The 20,694-nt window shown below is 47.9% G+C and overlaps 2 protein-coding genes across 3 annotated transcripts in view; both read right to left on the reverse strand.

Moving 5' to 3' along the window:
- The window catches only part of Dnaaf4 (dynein axonemal assembly factor 4), a 43,383-nt gene extending 37,712 nt beyond the window's left edge, over nucleotides 1-5,671 (reverse strand). For both annotated transcript variants that reach the window (XM_060384772.1, XM_060384771.1), the window contains exon 1: nucleotides 5,586-5,671. The gene's annotated coding sequence lies outside the window, so the exon portion shown is untranslated. The remainder of the gene's footprint in view (nucleotides 1-5,585) is intronic.
- Pygo1 (pygopus family PHD finger 1) lies at nucleotides 1,014-19,168 on the reverse strand. The gene is made up of 3 exons (XM_021637968.2): nucleotides 18,865-19,168; nucleotides 5,586-5,671; nucleotides 1,014-3,824 (listed from the first exon to the last, which is right to left on the reverse strand). Exons 1-3 carry the CDS (start codon nucleotides 18,911-18,913, stop codon nucleotides 2,703-2,705), a joined length of 1,257 nt encoding a protein of 418 aa, XP_021493643.1. The 5' UTR covers nucleotides 18,914-19,168; the 3' UTR covers nucleotides 1,014-2,702.
- Nucleotides 19,169-20,694: the final 1,526 nt, after the last annotated feature.

Consider the following 20,694-nt stretch of genomic DNA (forward strand, 5'->3'; position numbering starts at 1 on the left):
TAAAACATCAGCACTCAAGAGGATTTCAAGAACAAACCCGGATCTTTAAACATTTCAGAAATTTAGCTCTAACAGAAATAACAGCCTGAGATGATGTGGTCACATTGTCCTGAATACCAGCACGAGGCAGGCAGCCCCCCACCCTGTCCTCAGCTTCCTGCAACTGCTCAAGTTTGTGCCTGAAGAGACGTTGGTTACAAAGCTCACTGTCATGTCATTTCCTAAAACTGTGATAATATATATTACACAGTTACCCAGTTCTAGCTAGGCAAGGGTAGATTGAGAAAACCTTGTGTTACCTTGTACTGTATGAAACCGTTATATATATCAAAATTAGAGCACTGTATTTTTCCCCACTCCAAAGCACTGTATTTGAAGTTTAAGTCAGCGATAATCCACATCAGAAACACCATTTTCTACCAACAGGATATTAAATGTCTAATAGTCACAAAATTCATCATTTTGCCAACTGTACAAATTATTCAAACCCTGTAGCTACTTAACTGGGGCATGGTGTTTCTTAGAAAACAGGCCCAAATGACAGAAAGCTAGCTTCCCACTAAACAACTCTCTAGGGATAAGGATGGGTGACAAAGCACACAGCCCAAGACAGTTAACTGTGCCTTAGTGCTGTGAGACACGTAAGACATGAGAGAGACAGTCCTACCGTGTCAAAGTGGAGTTTCTGTTCATTAACAAAAAGATTTTATTTATTATGTATACAATGTTCCGTCTGCATGTACACCTGCAGCCAGAAGAGGGCACCAGATCTCATTATAGACGGTTGTAAGCCACCATGTGCTTGCTGGGAATTGGACTCAGGACCTTTGGAAGAGCAGACGGTGCTCTTGACCTCTGAGCCATCTCTCCAGAGCCACAAAAAAGATTTTTAAAAATCAGAACATCTTTTTATTTGCTTTTAAGTGTACGGGTGTTTTACCTGCATGTGTGTCTGTACACTATATGTGGAGATCAGAAGATGGAATGGGAGCTTCTGGAACTGGAGTTACAGATGGTTGTGAGCTGCCACACGGGGGATGGGAAACAAACTGGGGTCCTTCAGAAAGTCGGCTAGTTCTCTTAACTGCTGAGCCATCTCCTCAGCCCCCACGTCAATCAAGAATCTTCACAAACTTTTATGTTTCTTGATAAATGTGTGGCTGCTGTTGTTGTTCTTTCCCTTCAAGCAGCAATTATCTCCCTTGAGACTACCACAGTATTTTAGAGTTTTGACATTTTTGACTATTTTTAACTATTGTGTTTTAAGATGTTTTTATTTTATGTGTATCTGTGCGTACATAAACATATGTGTTCACTTTGTGTGTGCAGTGCCTACAAATGCCAGAAGAGGGCACCAGAGTCCCTGGATCTGAAGATACAGGCGGTTTTGAGCTGACCATTGTGGGTTCTGGGAACTGAACCCAGGTCCTCTTCAAGAGCAGCAAGAGCCAGGCCAGCAGTCCCACATTCTACAACTTTTTATAGTCACACTGATAATGAAAGGCAAAGCATCATTAGGGATGGCCATCAACACGCCACCATTGTCTAAATTGTCACCATTTGCTTATACTGGTCACAGGTTATGATCTGCTCCAAAAAAATGTGTGTGTCGTTTTGGATCTTAGAGCATCCCTCCGGAGGTAAGGTCCTCTCGGGTGCACTCCGATACCTCTTCACTGGTCTTTACTTTGAAGTGGACTCTGAGCTTCCCTGAGCTTCACTTTACAGACTCCGCTCTCCGGAACAGCACTCCAGCCAGCACTGCCTAGTTCACAGGGAGGCAGAGCCCTGTTGGACCACGCGCACTGCCTAGTTCACAGGGCGGCAGAGCCCTGTTGGACCATGCTGCTGCTTCTGTCTTCCCCGCAGTCTGTCCCGGCTTAAAGGAATGGAGAAGAAAGTGTTCACAATGCTGAAGCTATTGCATGATTATGAGGAGAACATTGCCAAAACCCGAATAATTAAAAAAACTGAGAGCGCAGTGCCAGTGTAATTCTAAATGACACACGAGGAAACACTTGCCAGGCCAGTTTTACTAAAATCAGCGAGCTGACATCAGCAGTTTCACAAGCACAACCCAACGGCGAATTAGCAAGAACTACTGGGAACAGACTATGCTGTGATCCAAGTCTGTCTTGTACCTACATAGATATCCCGGAAAGACTGATTTGAACAATGAAATTCACAGACTCCAAAGACCCAAGCAGAGGAGGGATCAATGTCAAATTCTAACATTAAAAGAAAACATTAAACTCCACTAAACACACACATCCCCCCACGTTACCCCTACACAGACTGTATTCAGAGAACATGTTAAATCTATCTACTCTTATTTAAACTAAATGTGTACTGTCACACGGTCGAAGCTTAGTGCGGAAATATTTTTCAATACTAACTTTTAAAAGTTACAACTCGCCTACCTTTGTCATATATTATTTTGAAGCTTCAAGAGGCTTTTCTGTTTATGATAAATAACAATGAACATTTATTTGTAAATGTCTCTACAGTAACCCCCCCCCCGAACATTAACCCCATTTAAGACAACAAACAGAAAACAAGAAAATGAAGCATGATGTTAGTAAGAACTGGTATTTTTGTGTGTGTGTGTGCATTTAAAAAAATAATGTCAACCGTTAAAACCCTAGGTCACCAAATCTTCGTTCTACACGGGAAAGGGAAGCCACGTTAGTTGACGGTGGCGCTCAGGCATCCCCGCCCACGGCGGGTGGCCCGAAGGCCTCCCTAGTGCGCATGAGCTGGACATCCTTGTCAGCCATGCACGTGTCACAGCCCCACACGGCGGAGGCCTCGGCCGTCAGGAGCCCATAGGCCGTTTCCGTCATTCCGGTGCAGATGCGATGGAACCACTTCTGACAGGAGGCCTCGCACAGGATGGCGTCCTGGTCGTCGTTCACTTCGTTGGTGCAGATCCCGCACGGGTACACGGGGTCGGAGGACGAGTGGCCGTGACGGCCGGGGTGCAGGGAGAACTTGCGGCTCTTGTCCGTGGTGCCCAGGTCGGCTGGGCCCCGGGGCTTCGGGGGCTTGTTCTGGGTCCCGTTGGCGTGGTTGGCGGTGGCCTCGGTGCTCCCCGAGCGGCTGTTGTCCTGGACGCCGCTGCTGTTTCTGCTGACGTTCTTGACCTCGATGCTACTCTGATTGCCCGGGTCCTCCATGTTTAGGTGAGGCGGGTGAGTGGAGGAATTCTGAGTCGTGGGTTTGGCTGCCCCTTGCGGAAAGTCTTGTTTGGGAAGCGGCGGTTTTGCTTGACCGAATGCATTTGGCGGTGGGATAAACGAATGATTGGATTCTAACGGAGAGGTAAAATTTGAATTATTTCCGGGGACAAAATTAGATGCCAGGTCAGGATTAGGTACCTGGCCAGCATTCTGTGGGGGAATCTGACTGAAGTTTTCAGCGGGGCCTTGCCTGAAATGCTGGCCAGGCATGTTAATGTCCTGGGCCAGCACGCTATTGTAAGGTGGGTTTCCAAAACTCGAATTATCGTGTGGTCCGAAGTTGAAGGCGTGAGGCCGGTTGAAGCCCATGCCCAGAGGGTTCTGAGGAAATGGATGTGGTTGATTCCTGAGTGAGTAAGGACCGCAGTAGGGGGCAGACATTCTTGGAGGGACGTGGGGTGGCATTCTGAACGTGCTGTAGCCTCCAAAGCCGGGGTAGCCGGGGTTGAGATACGGACTGGAAGAAGGCAGCGGCTTATAGGAAATAGTGTTGTAGTTGTCATCGAAGGGGTTGGCAGCCACTAGATGGTCAGAGTTTGGATTTGGTGGCGGTGCATACTCAGACAATGGGGGAAAGGAAGGCCCCTGCAAAGAGAATATAAAAGAAAAAAAAGCGGACAGTCTTGATGCCACTTTAGTATCTTCAATTGCCCTTCCCCATGTTTGTATTTCATTATACTCGATGAAAATACATGGAGCTGGAGAGATGGCTCAGTGGTTAAGAGCACTTACTGCTCTCTCAAGAGGATCCAACTTTGGCAGCCAAAGCCCGAGTCACAACCATCTGCAACTCCAGCTCCAGGGCATCTGACGCCCTCTTCAGGCCTCTACCAGCAACAGCACTCAGGTGCACATACCCACAATAATAATCAAACACACCTATACATAACTTAAAATAGAATGAAATCATTTTTAAGACACGTTTCTCTCACTTAGGAGTGGCGATGAGGCATGCTTTCCTAGATCCAGCCCACTGCTAGTTCAACCCCACCCCCACCCCTCAACTTTCAAAAGAAGCCCACCACTGGGCTGAGAGATGCCCAGCAGTTAGGAGCGCTGGCGGCTCTTCCAGAGGACCAGGTTCCATGCCCAGCACCCAGGTGGTAGCTCACAACTCCCTGTAACTTCAGATCCAGGGCATCTGAGCCCTCTTCTGGCCTCCATGGACACCAGGCATGTGGTACCAGACATCTATGCAAACCGTCCCTCATACACATACAATAAGAATAAATCATTTTTTTAAAGCCTACCACAACGTTCATGTATGTGCTTACCTACAGGTAAATTCTCTCTCTTAAAACATTGAAACATTCTAAGCAAAACTCTCCTTACGCCCCAAATAGTCATAAAGCTAGATAACGATGCACAGGTTCCAAGTGTCTTTTCTTTTTTTTAATGTCTTGAGAGCCACAATTAGAGCATTCTCAAAGCCCCAACCTCTACACATCTTAATAGAAAAATAATGGTTCCACATCAGGTTTAACAGACAGTGACCAAAATGAAAACAAAATATAATTTAGATTCATATCAAAGTAACTCAGACTCATTATTACCAGAAGAGTGCTTTAGTTTATAGCAAATAAATCACAAAGTAGGGCTGGAGAGATGGCTCCATAACAGCACTGGCTGCTCTGGCAGAGGAGCAGGGTTTAGCTCCCAACACCTATATGGCACCCACAACCATCTCTAACTCCAGTTTTGGGTGATTCAACGCCCTCTTCTGGCTTTCAAGGGTACTGTATGCACACACATGGTACACAGATATACACGCAGGCAAACACTCATACAAATAAATACATGAATAAACAAATAAACTATAAAGGCCTGTGTGTGCAATTATTTATTATAATCACCACAAGTTACAACAAAGGAGGCTTTTCCGCTATAATTACTTCCTGATAGCCACACAATATTGATTACCATAATAACAGAACAATCACTTCAAGTTAAAATTATTTTCAAAATCTCTAAGTAGAACTACAGCTGGCCTAAGAGACAGCACGTTGAGTGCAGAGCCCTCCACTAGGCCCTGAAGCAGACGGGAGGCGAAGCACATAGCCAAACGTAAAAATTCACTTATCCTCTTCATGACGCCAGCAAGCGAACCTTGTTACTAAGGAAAACATCAGGGCTAGAGAGACAGTGGTTAATGAGTTCAGTCCCCAGCATGCACTTCAGGTGGCTCGTAACTGCCTGTAACTTCCACACCAGCACAGGAGAAACCCTCTTCCGGCCTCTCCAGATACGTGCACTCACAGGCACAGAGACACACTTTAAAATGAACAAATCACAAACAACAACAAAAACCCAGATCTTAAAAAGGCAAAAAAAGGGGGGTCAATTTACCTGTGTGCTGGCCTTGCGTTTTTTCTTATCTGGGCTTCCTAGTTGTATATTTGGCCCTCCTAACCCATCCAGTCCGCTGTCACCACCTACAAAAAAAGAAAAAGAAATCCCCACTTGGAGGTGAAACTGTCTCAGATATCGCATAGTAACAGTATATAAGGCAGGACACAAAGACAGGAGTGATTGGTCAGGAGGCTGGAAGGCCCACTCCCCCGGACTAGCAGAGGGGGCTGAAGGCTGCCTTCCCCCCCAGCTGGAAACCTGCGGCTCTCCAGGACTCCAGCCCTACGCTACCCTAGTGGCTCCCGATTTGCCCTCATCAGAGTACAATTTCACCCAAGGCATCTCTGGAGTGTCCTATAATTTTACTTAACAAAAGACAAAGGAAACGGGATGAACAAAAAATGTTTCCAGTCAACCTTTTGAGACGTCAGGAGAGCCGCTGGAGTAGTTTATGTAACGAAAGCAAAGATAATTAACAGCGTTCTCTTGAGGACCCCATACCTACCCCAGGCCACGTTGTGTTTTTCTACTCTCCTCACGTCTCCTAACTTTCACACTTCAAGTCTACATTAAGCTATCTTTAATAAAACCTCCAACGCTGCTTCATGCTGACTAGTCCTGAAATTCTTTTTCGGCACTGAAGCCACCAATCTTCGTTTTGCCTTAGTCGAGGTCCCTAAAAGATTAAAGGAATCGTCACTGAGACTACTGACAAGCATCCTTTTGGTCCTGTCCTTATGACTATTTTTCATGTAGGCGTGTGATATACTTGTGTGGGTGAACGCATGAGGACGCGTGCAAAGGTCAGTTAACACCGTGAGAGAGCGTGTTCTCTTTCCACGGTGAAGTCAGCGGATCAAACTCAGGTCGCTATGTTGCGGAAGCGCCCTTACCCACTGAGCCATCCCACCAACAACCCGTATCTACAATATTTACCCCACTGTATTGTTTTCTTGTCGTGGGGAAGTGCTTCAGAGGTTCAGTCACGGCTATTTGCCAAGCTCTGGCTCACCGTGGGGGTAGGCTGGAGGGAATGTCACCCCTCAAGGTAACCGAGGAGGGCGATGAAGAAAGAGAGGACCAGACACAACTGTCAAAGGCGCAGCCCCATTAGGCCTGACCCCCTAAAGCGGCACTCCAACCCTCTAGGTTCCAGGGACCCCGATTTCACTTTGTTGTTGTTCACTAACTGTGGAAGCTGATTCCTGCAGTTCTGTCTCCATGGTCCCGTTTGCTCTTTGGATTAGCACCTCTTTCTGTCTGTCTACCAGCTGTCTATTTTGCTTTATTGTTAGATAGTGTCTCAGGCTGCCTTCCCACTGGGTGGTCCGGGACTTCTGCCTTGGTGTTCCTTTTCCCAAAACTGGGATGGTCCCTGGAGAAGAACCCTCACCAGTTCCCATCACAGTGTTTAAAGTGGCACAGCGTGACAAATGAATGGTTCAGGTCCTATCCCTCCTGGAAGTCCCGGGTGTGACCGCTGGCATCACCGCTGGCCCAGCAGGACTAACTTCTTCCCTAGCTTCTCTACTAGCAGCTTTGCTCTCTGTTCGTCCCAGACCTCCGGCGGGTGGCTCGGACCATCCTCACCCTCCAGGGCCACCGAGACTCACTGGCTGCCAGAGTGTTACAAATCGGCAAGGACAAGATTTACTAACATGGAGGAGGGTGGTCTTTGCCTCTTCCTCAGGCAGGAGTGTTCCTTTTAGGTCAACCAGTCGAGTACAGTGAAAGGCAGGATCCAACACCTCCAGAGGGATCTCCAAAAACACAAGGAACGGCGAGCAGCCTGACCGATGGATCACTGAGGGTCCAGGGCGGAACAGGGTACTGCCTTTCTCAATCCCCCTTCTTCCTCTTTCCCTAAACCTACTATTTGCGCCCTGCTTTATAAGCTTCTTGTTGAGATTTCTTCAACAACCAATCTCAAAGATTTCTAACCGGGCTTTTAATCAGCTGGCTGCTAGAGGATTATCAGCCCATAACCATGGGACCAGAGGCCTACGACCTGTGATTATGCACTGTTGGTGAATGTCAAGTTTGCCTCAAGGACCGTGGCACCCCCAATAAGCAGGAAGTGGGCTAATGATAACACCGCCCTCTTTCCTGACCCCTGATTGTTTATTAATCATAAACAAAAAAAGTGGGGAGGGATGTAGCGTAGAAGGTCAGAGCTCACTTCCAGGTTTGAAAGCCCAATAATCCCTGAACTCAAAATCCCACCAATCCCTGGGTTTGCCCCAAGTTCAGGACTTGAAATCTCAACGATCCCCAACCTGGATGCCTCCCGGCAAAGTCTGCTGAAAGAAATTCTGCCTCCAGCTCCGTTCCCTGCTGCTTCTTGCCCAAGCAGAGGCAACTGCCCTCTTGTGTCTTTCCCAATAAATCTTTTGTGCGAGGTTTGTTGTGGGTGTGACGTGGTTCCCGGCTGCCAGGATTCCTCTCCCTTCAGAGCAGCACTTCCACTGGGGAAACTCCTCCTCAGGGCTGGGCCACTTCCACTGGGGAAGCCCTTCCCCTCAGCGCTGTTTAACACTTGCAGCAGCCCTCTCCCCAGCCTCGGTATTAGTATTTAATCTCGGAGGGTTTGGGTTGGAGTAGAGCATTGCCTGGCATGTGCCTTGCCCCCAGGGTTGATCCTCAGAACTTCACCTCTTCCCTCCAAGCAGAGGCAGGGGTACCACCCCACACAGCATCACTGCCTCAGGCGTCTGTGTTAGACCCTACGTGCGTCCCTCTTGGAGTTCATGTATTTTTAGTAGTTCCGGCCTCCTTTGTTTTGTTGCCACCTCCACGAGAATCTTAATATCCTCCTGTGGTCACTTACATTTGCCATCTGTTAATGATTGTTAAAACTCTGGTGTGTTGTCTCCAGATCAGATACCAAGCTGATCAAGCATCTCAAGTCCCACCAGCAAGATACAACCTCGAAGTTAACTTGCTACAGATCTCTGTCTTGAGATCAGTAGATGTAGTTTCCTTCTGTGTATACAGATGAACACAGTTATACTTTTACAGAATCAAGACCCTTTAAAAGCTTTTTCTTTTTTTAGTTTTGTATAGGTATTTTGCTCACGTGTATGTCTGTTTACCACATCTTTTCAGTGTGCCCAGAGACCAGAAGGAACCCTTGTGAGTGCTGGGAATCCAATTTGGTCCTCTAGAAGAGCAGCCAGTGCTCTTAACTCCTGGGCCATCTCTCTAGCCTCACAAGACAATATCTTTGAAGTAAGAGCATTAAAATGTGAAATTCACTAGCATTTCATAGACCTAAGGGAAAGCTAACAGAGCAGTGTTCTCTTCATTAAGGGAAATCTCTTTTCACCTTTTCTTTTCTCCTTTCCTTTCCTTTCTTTTTGAGATAGAGTCTTGTGTAGCCCAGGCTAGCCTTTAATTCACCATGTGGATGAGGATGACCTTGAACTTCTGATCCTCCTGCATTTACCTCCAGTGCTGGGATTATAGGCTGGGATTCAGTGTCACTACTCTGAAATTATGCACATTCCAGCTCAAGCAAGTTTCTGCAAGGATCCTTTCGGGCAGTGGTCCTCATGTTCCTAACGCGGCCACCCTTTAATGCAGAATACCATGCAGAATTTAAAGTCAGAATACCATTGTGAAGTCATAATTTCATAATGATATCATACAATTGTGAATGCCATAATAGCTTTATGATATCATAATAGCACCTGTGATGTCTCATCATTGTGAAGTCATAAAACCATTGTAATGTCAAAACATTGTGATGTCATAATAGCATTGAGGGGACATACCATTGTGATATAATAGCATTTTGATGTCATAATACCACTTTGATGTTATAATACCATTGTGATGTCAAAACAGCATTGTGATGTCATAATACCATTGTGATATGACAATATACATGTGATGTCAAGATATCATTGTGATGTTATAATTGCATTTTATGTTATATTATTATTGAGATTTTATAATTTCATTATTTAATGAAATTATAAATGTTTAATGCAGTTCCTCATGTTGTGGGGACACTCAACATCAAATTATTCTCATTGCTACTTTAACTATATATTATTATCATTGATAGGTTAACTATTGTAACTGTAAATCATAAGGCAGCCGGGCATGGTGGTGCACACCTTTAATTCCAGCACTCAGGGAGGCAGATCACTGTGAGTTGGAGACTAGCCTGGTCTACAAAGCAAGTCCAAGATAGCCAAGGCTACACAGAGAAGCCCTGTCTTAAAAAACCAAAAACAAAAAAACAAACAAAAAAAAAAGGAAAAATAAAAACTCGTCAAGTTTATAACCCTTTCATTGTTGCTGTCTGAAACGAGGTCTCATTATATAGCCCTGGTTGTCCTGGAATTTACTCTCTAGCTCTGGGTGACCTAGAGCTTACTATGTAGCTCACGGTGACCTCAGACTCACAGAGCTCCATCTGCCTGGTCTGCAAAGTGAGTCCAGGACAGCCAAGGTTACACTGAGAAACCACATCTCATAAACAAACAAACAAACAAACCCTAATGTTAATATCTGTGTTTTCCGATGGTCTTAGGCCACCCCTCCAAAGGGGTCCATAGGCTGAGAACCACTGCTCTAGGGCTTAAGAAAAGACACTTTAAGAAACATTAAGTTAGGGACAGAGAGTTGGTTTGGCAGTTAAGAGCACTGACTGTTCTTCCAGAGGACCCTGGTTCAATTCCCAGACCCCATGGCAGCTCACAACTGTCTGTGAGTCCAGTTCCAGGGGGTCTAACACCCTGACAGAAACACACATGCAGGTAAGACACCAGTGTGTATGACATAAAATAAAATTTTAAAAATGCATTTTCAAAAAATGTAAGGACTATTAAAAAGGCCATGTATGTATGTACGTATGTATCTATGTACGTACATACATACATAAGCATGTGTGTGGTGCAGGAGGTTGAATTCAGGGCCTTACACATTGTTAAGCAAATACTCTACTCCTGGGTTACATTCCTAGTATTTCATTTCATTTTGAGATACTGATTCTTTGCTCTGAAAGTTAAGGATATGATTTCATATTTCTGTCTACTTTTGCTTGTCTTAGTATTTGCATTACATTTATTTATTTAAAGCTGGGTGTAGTGGCACATGCCTTTCATCTCAGCACTAGGTACATACATACATACATACAGGAAAAATACTCATACATATAAAATAAAAATATATCTTTAAAAAATAAAAATAGTTAGCCAGGTGCAGTGACACATGCCTATAATTCCAGCACTCAGGGAGGCAGAGGCAGGCGTATCTCTTTGAGTTCGAGGCCAGCCTGGTCTACAAAGTGAGTCCAGGACAGCCAAGGCTACACAGAGAAACCCTGTCTCTAAAAAACAAAAACAAACAAATAATAACAATAATAATAAATAAAATAAAAATAGCCAAGTGGTGGTAGTGGTGGCGGCAGTGGAAACAGCAGCAGCGGCAGTGGAAACAGCAGCAGCGGCAGCACATGCCTTCGAGGCAGGTGGATCCCTGAGTTCGAGGCCAGCCTGGTCCACAGAGCAAGTTCCAGGACAGCCAGGGCTACATGGAGAAACCCTGTCTCATAAAACCAAAACCGAAACATTTACTTATTTATATACTGTAGTTGCTGTTGTTATGTAGGCCATGGTGGAGGCAGGCAGACCTCTGTGAGTTCGAGACCAACCTGGTTTACATAGTAAGTTCCAGGCTAGTCGGGGCCACATAGTGAGAACACCTCTTAAAACGGTGCGGGCTGGAGAGATGGCTATGCGGTGTAGAGATCTTACAGAGGATCCAGGGTCATTTACCAGCACCCACATGATGGCTTACAACAATCTGTAACCCAATGGATTCGATGCCTTCTGTGGGCACCAGGCACACACAGAGTTTCCATACAACAGGCAGAGCATGCACACACAGAAAGTTTTAAGAATCCAAATCAGTAATCTGTGTATTTTGTACTGAGTGTGTAGTAAGTGACATTCAAACCATGGACTGTACCACATAGCAGGAGCCTGAATGTTGGTCCTCACTTTGCTTTCCTCGTGACTAAAGGACAGCAGCTCATCTCGTTTTAGTTTGTATCCTATGACACAGACCAGAGCCCTAGCATGGTGACACAGATCTGTAATCTCAACACTCTGAGAAGCAGAGGTAGAAAGATCATGAATTAGGGGCCAACCTAGGCAACACAGTGCTGGGAGCTGAACTTGGGTCCTCTGAAAGAGCAGTAGGTGCTCTTAACCACTGAGCCATCTCTCCATAGAAGCATCATAGTCGTAAATTGATGAAATGACTGGAAAACCAACTAATAGGGTGGCTGGCAGAAACAGAACCATCCATTTCAGTGGTGTGCAGGTGGACCAATGTGGGCAAAAGGGGAACCCAGGGGTTTGCAATAACCAAAGAGAGAAACAAAATCTGAAGTAAAGAACCAGCTTGGGAAGGGTAAGGAGGGCAGTGGGTTCCAACAGGACACCGTGAGCATAAAATGCAGACAGGAGATACATTTCAGCCACTGGAAGAAAGAGCGCCCTCTATGTCTCACAGATGGCAGCCATTACTGTCTGAATCGAAACCCTTCCTACTGGGGGCCCATGGTTTTTGAGACAGGATCCCCCTGTGTAGCGGAGGCTAGTATGGGACTCAAGATTCTCCTGCCGCAGCCTTTAAGGATTACAGGTTTGTGCCGCTCTGTCTAGCAGGTGTGAAGGAGGAGGAGCCTTGAAGAGATGAGTTAGCCGGCACAAGTACATCACTAGAGGTTGGCCTCTGAAGGCTCTGCTTACTCTTGATTCTGCTCCAGCTCTCTCTGCTTTCTGTCGGCAGCCATGTGACAGAGCCTCCACCTCACGTGCCTGCTACTGTCCCTTCCCCACGAGAAAACCCGAAATCATGAGCCCAAACAAACCTTTCACGTCCCATAAGGCACTGTCAGATGTTTTTGTCACACAACCAAGAGGTGGAAACAGACAACTTCCATCCAACACATTAAAGACAGAGGTCAGAGGGCTGGAGAGACGGCTCCACAGTTAAAGCTCTAACTGCTGCCGGGCCACAGAAGTTGGGGATCAGTATCCACACTGGGTGGCTACAGATGCCTATAACCCTACCTCCACTGTAGCTGATGCTCCCTCTGGCCATGTAGAGTCCAGCATGTGCACACGCACACACACATGCACACATGGGGGGTTAGTTAGGGAAGGAGAGAGACAGACAGAGAGAGACACACAGAAAGAAATATGTCCCAGCTGGACAAGATGGCACACCCTGTGAATCTCAGCACTCCAGCGGCAAAAGGGAGGTGGTAGGTCTCTGTTAGTTAGAGGCCAGCCTGATCTAAGCAATGAATTCCAACCCAGCTAGGGTTAAATAATACCACTCCACCATCTGGGCAGTGGCACACACCTCTAATCCCAGAACTCAGGAGGCAGAGGCGGGCATATGTCTGTGAGTCTGAGGCCAGCCTGGTCTACAGGGCTAGTTCCAGGACAGCCAGCAATATATAGAGTGACCCTGTCTCAAAATAACAAACAAAAACACTCTACTTGAAACAACAACAACACCGTACAGGAGTCTAGAGAGATGGGTCAGCAGCGAAGAGCACTGGCCGCTCTTCCAGGACGCCTGGCTTCAGTTCTCAGCGACCATGTGGTGACTCACAACTGCCCGCTTCTTGCCTCTGAGGCCTCCTGCACACCTGTGGCGCACATATGCTCATGCAGGTGTGCACACTTGCACATAATAAGGAAGAAACCTTTCGTGTTCCTCATAAATCCACTCTTCTTTCCAGGCACGTGACGCACCCTCCTGGCACTCCTCCTCCTCCGACGGCTCGCTCACTCTGCCTTGCCATCCACCTCCCACAGGTTAGCGTTTTCAAAGTTTGCGGCCTCAAGTCTGGGCTCTCTCGGGTACGCTTGTGTGTTCCCCAGATGTTAATTAGTATCCACCTGTTTACCTACGACTTCCAGCTCTCTATTTCTGGCTTCAGTTACAGGCCTTCATGTCAGGCATACACATACCCTGGAATACCGTTGGGGGTGGGTGGGGAGAGCTGAGTCAACACACTTAGAGCCAAACTCAGATTCCCCACAAGGTACGGAGCTGTGCACAGTCTCACAGGAAACATGGAAACACTTCCCTCCCTGGTTCTTCCACTAGATCTTCTGCCCCAAGTTCTCCTAGCTCAATCTTAACCATGCCAGTGGGGCTCATTCCAGATAGTCTACTGTTAGTACGTTACAGCGGGCCTCTGTTATTATTTCCCTCAATAATAACGGTCCCTCAAGTCGCTGCTAACGCTGGGAAAAGCATGAATGTTCGCAGGCCCTTCTTCATCTCTGAGTTTCTGTTTCTCTCCTTGATTCCTCTGGGGTTCTCCCCAAGATTGAGCCTTCATGGGAATAATTCTTCTTCTTCTTCTTCTTCTTCTTCTTCTTCTTCTTCTTCTTCTTCTTCTTCTTCTTCTTCTTCTTCTTCTTCGCCTTCATGGGAATAATTCTTCTTCTTCTTCTTCTTCTTCTTCTTCTTCTTCTTCTTCTTCTTCTTCTTCTTCTTATATTCTTGTTTTTGTAGACACAGCTCTCATGTACTGCAGGCTGGCCTCTAACTTACTATGTGGCCATCGGTGACCTTGAACTACTTTTCTTCTCTCTCCCTCTTTATTATCTATCTATCTATCTATCTATCTATCTATCTATCTGCCTATCTATCTATCTATTATTTATTGAGACAGGTCTCTTTATAGACCTGGCTGTTCTGGAACTCACTCTGTAGACCACACTGGCCTCAAACTCACAGAACTCAACCTGCCTCTGCCTCCCAAGTGCTGGGGTTCAAAGCATGTGCCCCCTTAACCAGTTTATCTGGAGCTGGGGTCAAATCCAGAGCTTCCTGCGTGCTAGGCAGAGACTCTACCAACTGAACTATATCCCTAGCCCCTCCGTGAGTATTTTTAAAATTTTTTCTTTACTTTTATTTTATATGTGTATATGTCTGTGCCCCATGTACATGTGTCGTCTGGTGCTCAAGAAGGCCAGAAGAGGGCATTGGGGCCCCTGGAACTGAAGTTACAGATGGTTGTGAGCTGACGTGCAGGTAATTGAACCTGGGTTGTCTGGAAGAGCAGCCAGTGCTGTTAACCACTGAGCCATCCACCCAGACCAATGGAAATTTCAATAACAAGATAGTATGATGTGCGCGCTTGTGTGTGTGTGTGTGTGTGTGTGTGTGTGTGTGTGTGTGTTTCCAAGACAAAATCCCACTGTGGAGTTCTGAGCTGTCCTAGAACTCACTCTGTAGACCAGGTTGGCCTGGAACTCACAGAGACCCACCTGCCTCTGCCTCCAAAAGGCCGAGATTAAAGTTCTGCACCACCCACCACACCTCGTTTATCATGATGCTTTTGACCAACAGAGCATGCTACAGCGAAGTCCTCCGTCAGTGACACCTATTTTTGCCAAACCTGACTTCTACCTATATGAGGTTCTTATTCATTCTTTCATTGCACATGGAGGGGCAGATGTGCCACAGCCTAGGTGGGTCGCTCAAAGGATACGTTTTCTAAATCACTTTCCTTCCTTCTACTCATCTGGGAACTCCATGAACCCAACTCAAGCCAGGCTTACACAGCAAGTGCCTTTACCTGCTGATCCAGCTCACAAATTTACATTTTAAATTGCGCGCGCGCGCGCGTGTGTGTGTGTGTGTGTGTGTGTGTGTGTGTGTGTGCAGGTACCCTTGGCAACTCAGAGGCACTGGATCCCCTGCAGCTGTTCTGGAACTCACTCTGAAGACCACACTCACCTCACACTCAAGAGACCCACCTGCCTCCTGAGTGCTGGGCTTAAAGGCATGGGCCACCACCGCCCGGCCATGTTACCTTCTTAACAATTCATCTAAGGTTCCAGAGAGACGGCCCCGCGCTCTTGCAGAGGACAGGAGTCTGGTTCCTGTCACCTGTATCAGGTTGCTCAGAGCTGTAACTTTATCTGCAGGGCATCACATGCCCTCCTCCTTTTAAGATCACCAGTGCTCTCACGAGCACAGGCACCTCCCCTTCACCTACACACATAATTTGAAATAAAACAAAACAACCTCCCTTAAAAACAATTCGTTTAAATTGAAGTATGTGTATGTATGACACACATATATGTATAAAAATCTTATCCTAAGCCAAGAGATTTAATGAAAATCTTTGTAATACATGTGGAATAAACACATGACCATTACAAAGGTCTACCAGTAAAACAAAAACAAAAACAAAACAGGTAGAAACACCAAGAAGCTTGGCTTGAGAGTCTATGTCCCACAAGAGCCACAGTTTGCAATCAGTTTCAAAAAAAATTATAGAAATTACACAAAAAAGATCCAGGGCTGCTAATTTCAACAGAATTGTGTTTCAGAAAAGCTCAGCTGGGTGTGCTCCTGCATGCCTGTAATCCCCACACTCAGGAGGCTGAGGCAGGGGGACTGCCTAGAGTTTGAACCAGTTGGGCCACACAAAATGAGCCAGTTCTTAAAAACCAAACAGCCAGACAGTGACACATGCCTTTAACCCCAGCGCTCTGGAGGCAGAGGCATGAAGATCTCTGTGAGTTTGAAGCCAGCCTGGTCTCCAAGAGTGAGTTTCAGGACAGCCAGGGTTAAATAGAGAAACCCTGTCCTGAAAAACAAAACAAATATGAAACTTTCATGGATTATGAATCAAACAAAAATTTTTCTGTTAAATTAATATATTTGGAAATAAGTTATTATAAAAATACCCTCCATGAAGTAAAAATATTGACTGTGTGTTTTTTAAAGTGGTATTTTTTGTTTTGTATTTTGGGATTTAACTCTTTGAATATTCTTGAGTTGAAAAATTGAACCAACTCCCTACTGCTGAATTGGCTGCAACTTCAACAGTATGAACAATTATCCGTTTTCTTGGCTACACTATCACATACTGGCACATTTTAATGAGTATTACATTTGGTTAGGGCGGCCGGCTAAGATCAAAGGTATAAACCCAAGAGCTCTTTCTTTTCTTCTAACCCTGAAGCCATTTATAATAATCGGCAAAGTTGTGCCACAAAAATCTTGGGGGGGGAAGTGCATCTCAGAAAGGCCTATTCCTTAAAGGCTTCGGCAACCCATAGTCACAAAGGACACAGCGTCCCACTATTTCACCAGTCCGGATATTGCGGCACACACCTTTGATCCCAGCACTTGATGCAAAGGCGGGAAGACCTCTGTGAGCTAGCATGGTCTACAGAGTCAGTTCCAGGACAGCCAGGCTTATATGTTTGTTTGAGACCCTGCCTCAAACAAACAAACAAACAAACACACAAACAAACACCACCACCACACAGACATTCACCGAATGAAAGGCTGTCAGACATCAAGCCTTTAAAAGCAATGCTTTGCTCTTAGTTAAAATTTTTGCTTAAATGACCAAAATGCCCGTTTCTCTTTTCCTGCATATTTCTGTGCATGTGGAGGCCAGAGGTGCATTTCTGACTGCTTTCCAACTTATGTATCACAGCGGGGTCCCTTACTTGAAACCAAAGCTCACTGAATCAGCCCGTCTAGCTTGTCATGGGGACCCTCTGTCTCCCCTTCCAGCGGCCGGGGAAGCTGTCACACCACCCGGCATTTACTTGGGTGCTGAGAACCTGGCTTCAGGGCTTCACTCTTTTTGGGCAAGTGCTTTAACCACTGAACCATCCTCCAAGCTCTAGAAAAAGCTACCGAAACATCTGAGAGGCCGTCTTTTGGATCTCACGGCACTGGTGTCCCGAGGTTATGTTCACCCTGTAGTCATAATAAGCTGCAGCTTCAACGCATGTCTGTGGTCATGTAAGTCAGGTGGAAATTTGTCTCACTATTTACTGATCTGTGCACACCTCACCTTTCTCTGGATGGGAAGATTATTGCGGTAGCCTCCCTGGTTCAGCCCTTCCCCTCTGTCTTCTATGCAGCACCCAGACAAACCCCATTACAAACGCAGTCACTGCTTTTCTGCAAAACTGTCCAGTTCCCATCTCAGAGCAAAAGTCAAAGTCTGTCTGTCTGCGTGTCTACCTTCCTTCTTCCTTCTTTTCTGCCTTTTCTTTCTTTCTTTTTTTTTTTTTTTGGACAGGGTCTCAGTACAAAGCCTTCGCTGGACTGGAACTCACTATGTAGATCACACTAGCCTCAAAGTCACAGACATCCGCCTGCCTCTGCCTCTGGAGTGTCGGAACTAAAGGCTTACCCACCACACCTGCCATGGCTTAACGACCCTGAAGACATATTCCCCTAACCTCCACCCATCACACCTGACTGTCCGGCTCACCTTGCCAATTACCATACCTTCCTTGGCACTGCTGGAATACACGGGCCAACCAGATCCAAGTCCTTTGCATCTTTTGGTTCCTTTTGCCTGGAGTGCCCGTCCCCAAGGGGTGACAAGGGACTGTGCTATCTTCCTTTCAGCTCCCCTTCCAGGTGAGCCTTTGATCCCCTTCCATGGGCTCCCGGCCTCCCCTCCCCACTGGTCTTTTCTGCCTGCTTTCTCGTCTGGCACAGTACTTTACCGTATGTACTGTTTACCGTGTGTGCACTCCTTCGTGAAGAACACCTACATTCTTGACTCACTGTTTTAACCTGTGCCAAGAACCGTACCTAGTGCATGGCACAGGTTCAACAAATATTTGCACAGTGAGCAAACTTTGGGACTCTCCATGGAACTAAGAGCTGGCGGGTACCCCACATTCCCAGATGGCATCTGGGGTGTGTGTGTGTGTGTGTTTTAAACTTACATGCAGTCCCTTTTGTTCAGTACATCCTTCTCTTTTATTTTTCTGAGACAGTAAGGCATTCGCATTCCTCACTAGTTTGCAAGGGAGAAAACCAATGATGCCGAAAGCTGATTTTTGTACGATTTGATTCTTAATCTTATTGGTTAATAAAGAAAACGCCTTCTGAATGTATCCAGTTTCTCTCCCTACACTAATGGAAAATACAGCGAATGTGTGTTGCCTTTTGAAGAGAGAGGTGCTTCCTCGCAGAGCCTCAACTCTCTGGCGGTGCAACTTAGTTTTCTGGGGGGTGCGTATTGTTCGCGGGTGTCTCTTTTTCGCCCCAAGGTGTCCATTGTGCTGTGTGGTGGGAAGCAGGAGAGGAGCCGGGTAGGAAGGGATGCTGAGCGCCGCACGTCTGCACACAAAGTGGGCACCCCGGGCGCCTTGGGCCGCGCACTTAGGCCCGGGCCGCCCCGGTGGCTTCCCCGTGGGCCCGCGCTCCCCCGATCCTCCCAACCCGGCTCGGTTACCTCGAACTCTCTTCAGCGCGATGGGCTCCTTGTCCTGTTCCGCTGACATTACCGACCGCCGCGCATGGCTCGCCCCCGGGCCGCGGGAAGCCGGTGTCTTTGATGCGGCGGCCCCTCCTCCTCCGGGTCCTCCTCCTGGTCCTCCGGGTCCTCCTCCTGGTCCTCCGGGTCCTCCTCCTGCTCCCCGGAGTCCTCCTGGCCGAGCTCGGAGCCCAGGCCGCCCGGGCCCCGGGCCGACTTTGAAAAGTTTGGGAGACAGCCGAGGCCTCGGGGCTCCGCACGCTCGCGGGGCTCCGCCGGGCTCCGCCGGGCTCCGCCGGGCTCAGGGCCGCGGCCTGGGGGCGGCGCCCGCGCCCGGCCCGCAGAAGACGCGCGCCCTGGGACGCGCCGTGCTGCGCTCCGCCCGCGCGCGGGGGAGACGCGGCCTCCGCGGACACAAAAGCCCCCGGCCTGCGGCGGCCGCTCGGGGGGACGTGGCGCGGCCCTGAGGCCTCCCCGCCCCTCCTGCGCTCCACAGCCCAGCGCGGGGCCGGGCTTCGGGGGCGGGGACCCGGGGCGCGCGGAGCCCCGCACCCTCACCCGCGCCCGCGCGGGGCTCGGGGGCCGCGGCCTCGCTGGGAGGCTGCGCTGCGCTGCGCTCCCGGGGCGTGCGCGCCAGGCCCCGCGCTCACCCCGCCACCTCCGAGGCCCAGCACCCCCGGCTCTGCGTCTCCCGCCCGCGCCTCCGAGGCCCAGGGCTCCGCACAACCTGTGCAGGGCTCAAGGGCGCAACGTCCTGCTCCGCGTTCGCCGCAGCCCTCTAAGGCCCCAAACCCTCCGATTCTGCCTCCAGCTCCAATGCAGCCCCCCGGGATGCCCTCCGTCCTCCAGGCCCCAGGACCCCCCGGCTCCACGCCCCTCTGCACGCCCAGCTCCAGCCTCCCAACTTCATCCCAACCCCAGCACGCAGTCAGATTTCAGGAAAACTTTGTCAGAGAAAGCAGCATGGTTCTGGTTGGGTATGTGGACACCCCACAGTCCCCGTGCTGAGGCTCGAACTCGTGTTTCTGCAACGCCCCATTCCTTGGAGATGCAAGGTCTGGGTTGTTAACTGAGTTTATGAAATTAACGCGAGAAGAGTAGTGGGGCAGGGGACCTCACGTGGATGAGTTGTATTCCAACCAAAGGTGACTGTAAATTAGATTCCGCCAGTGGCCCACACTTTGCCCTGGCTGTGTGACTTAAGACAACTGAGGCACACTCTCTTGAGGTTCGGCTTCTGAGTTACAAACTGAGTGGGACTTCATCTCGAGGGTGTCTTCTAGCTGTGACATTCCTTGATGAACCGTTGGGAGTTTTTCCCTGTTGTTGGGTTTCCTAGTTACTGTCCTAAGAAAAGCTAGGTGCAGACTCCAGCCTTCCATCAGGTTAAAAACATGGGTTTTAACATGGGTTAAAAACATGTCCAACCTTAGACAAGTATGTCCGACAAGTGCTCCTTAAGCACAGGAGGACCTAAAACTAACCAAAACGGCATTCTTACCTTCCTGCAGACCAGACTTACAGAACCCATTCAAGCTTAGGCAATGCCGAAGGTAAAACCTGACATCAGTGGAATCTGCTTTAGGAAAAGAGTAGCCCGGCCCTAGTCGGTGGCAGAGACAGAGGGATATCCGCGTGTTTGAGGCCAGCTAAAGCTACATATATACGGAGACAGAAAGAACTGAGAGGTTCCCCAGCACTCACAGAAAAGCTTGACTTTGATACGTGTGTGTCTGTAATCCCAGCATTGGGAAGGTGGAGAGGAATGGGTCCCTGGAGGCCATTGACTTCCCAAAGCAGTAGCAAGGG

The sequence above is a fragment of the Meriones unguiculatus genome, chromosome 6, assembly GCF_030254825.1.
Source record: "Meriones unguiculatus strain TT.TT164.6M chromosome 6, Bangor_MerUng_6.1, whole genome shotgun sequence".
NCBI classification, from domain to species: Eukaryota; Metazoa; Chordata; class Mammalia; order Rodentia; family Muridae; genus Meriones; species Meriones unguiculatus.

Excerpts from the sequence above, each read along its gene's own strand:
- Pygo1 (XM_021637968.2), bottom strand. The coding sequence starts at position 18,913 with ATGTCAGCGGAACAGGACAAGGAGCCCATCGCGCTGAAGAGAGTTCGA. Across the intron at positions 5,672-18,864 it reads CGCGCTGAAGAGAGTTCGAG|GTGGTGACAGCGGACTGGAT; the intron begins GTAACCGAGCCG and ends CTTTTTTTGTAG. Across the intron at positions 3,825-5,585 it reads AACGCAAGGCCAGCACACAG|GGGCCTTCCTTTCCCCCATT; the intron begins GTAAATTGACCC and ends TTCTCTTTGCAG.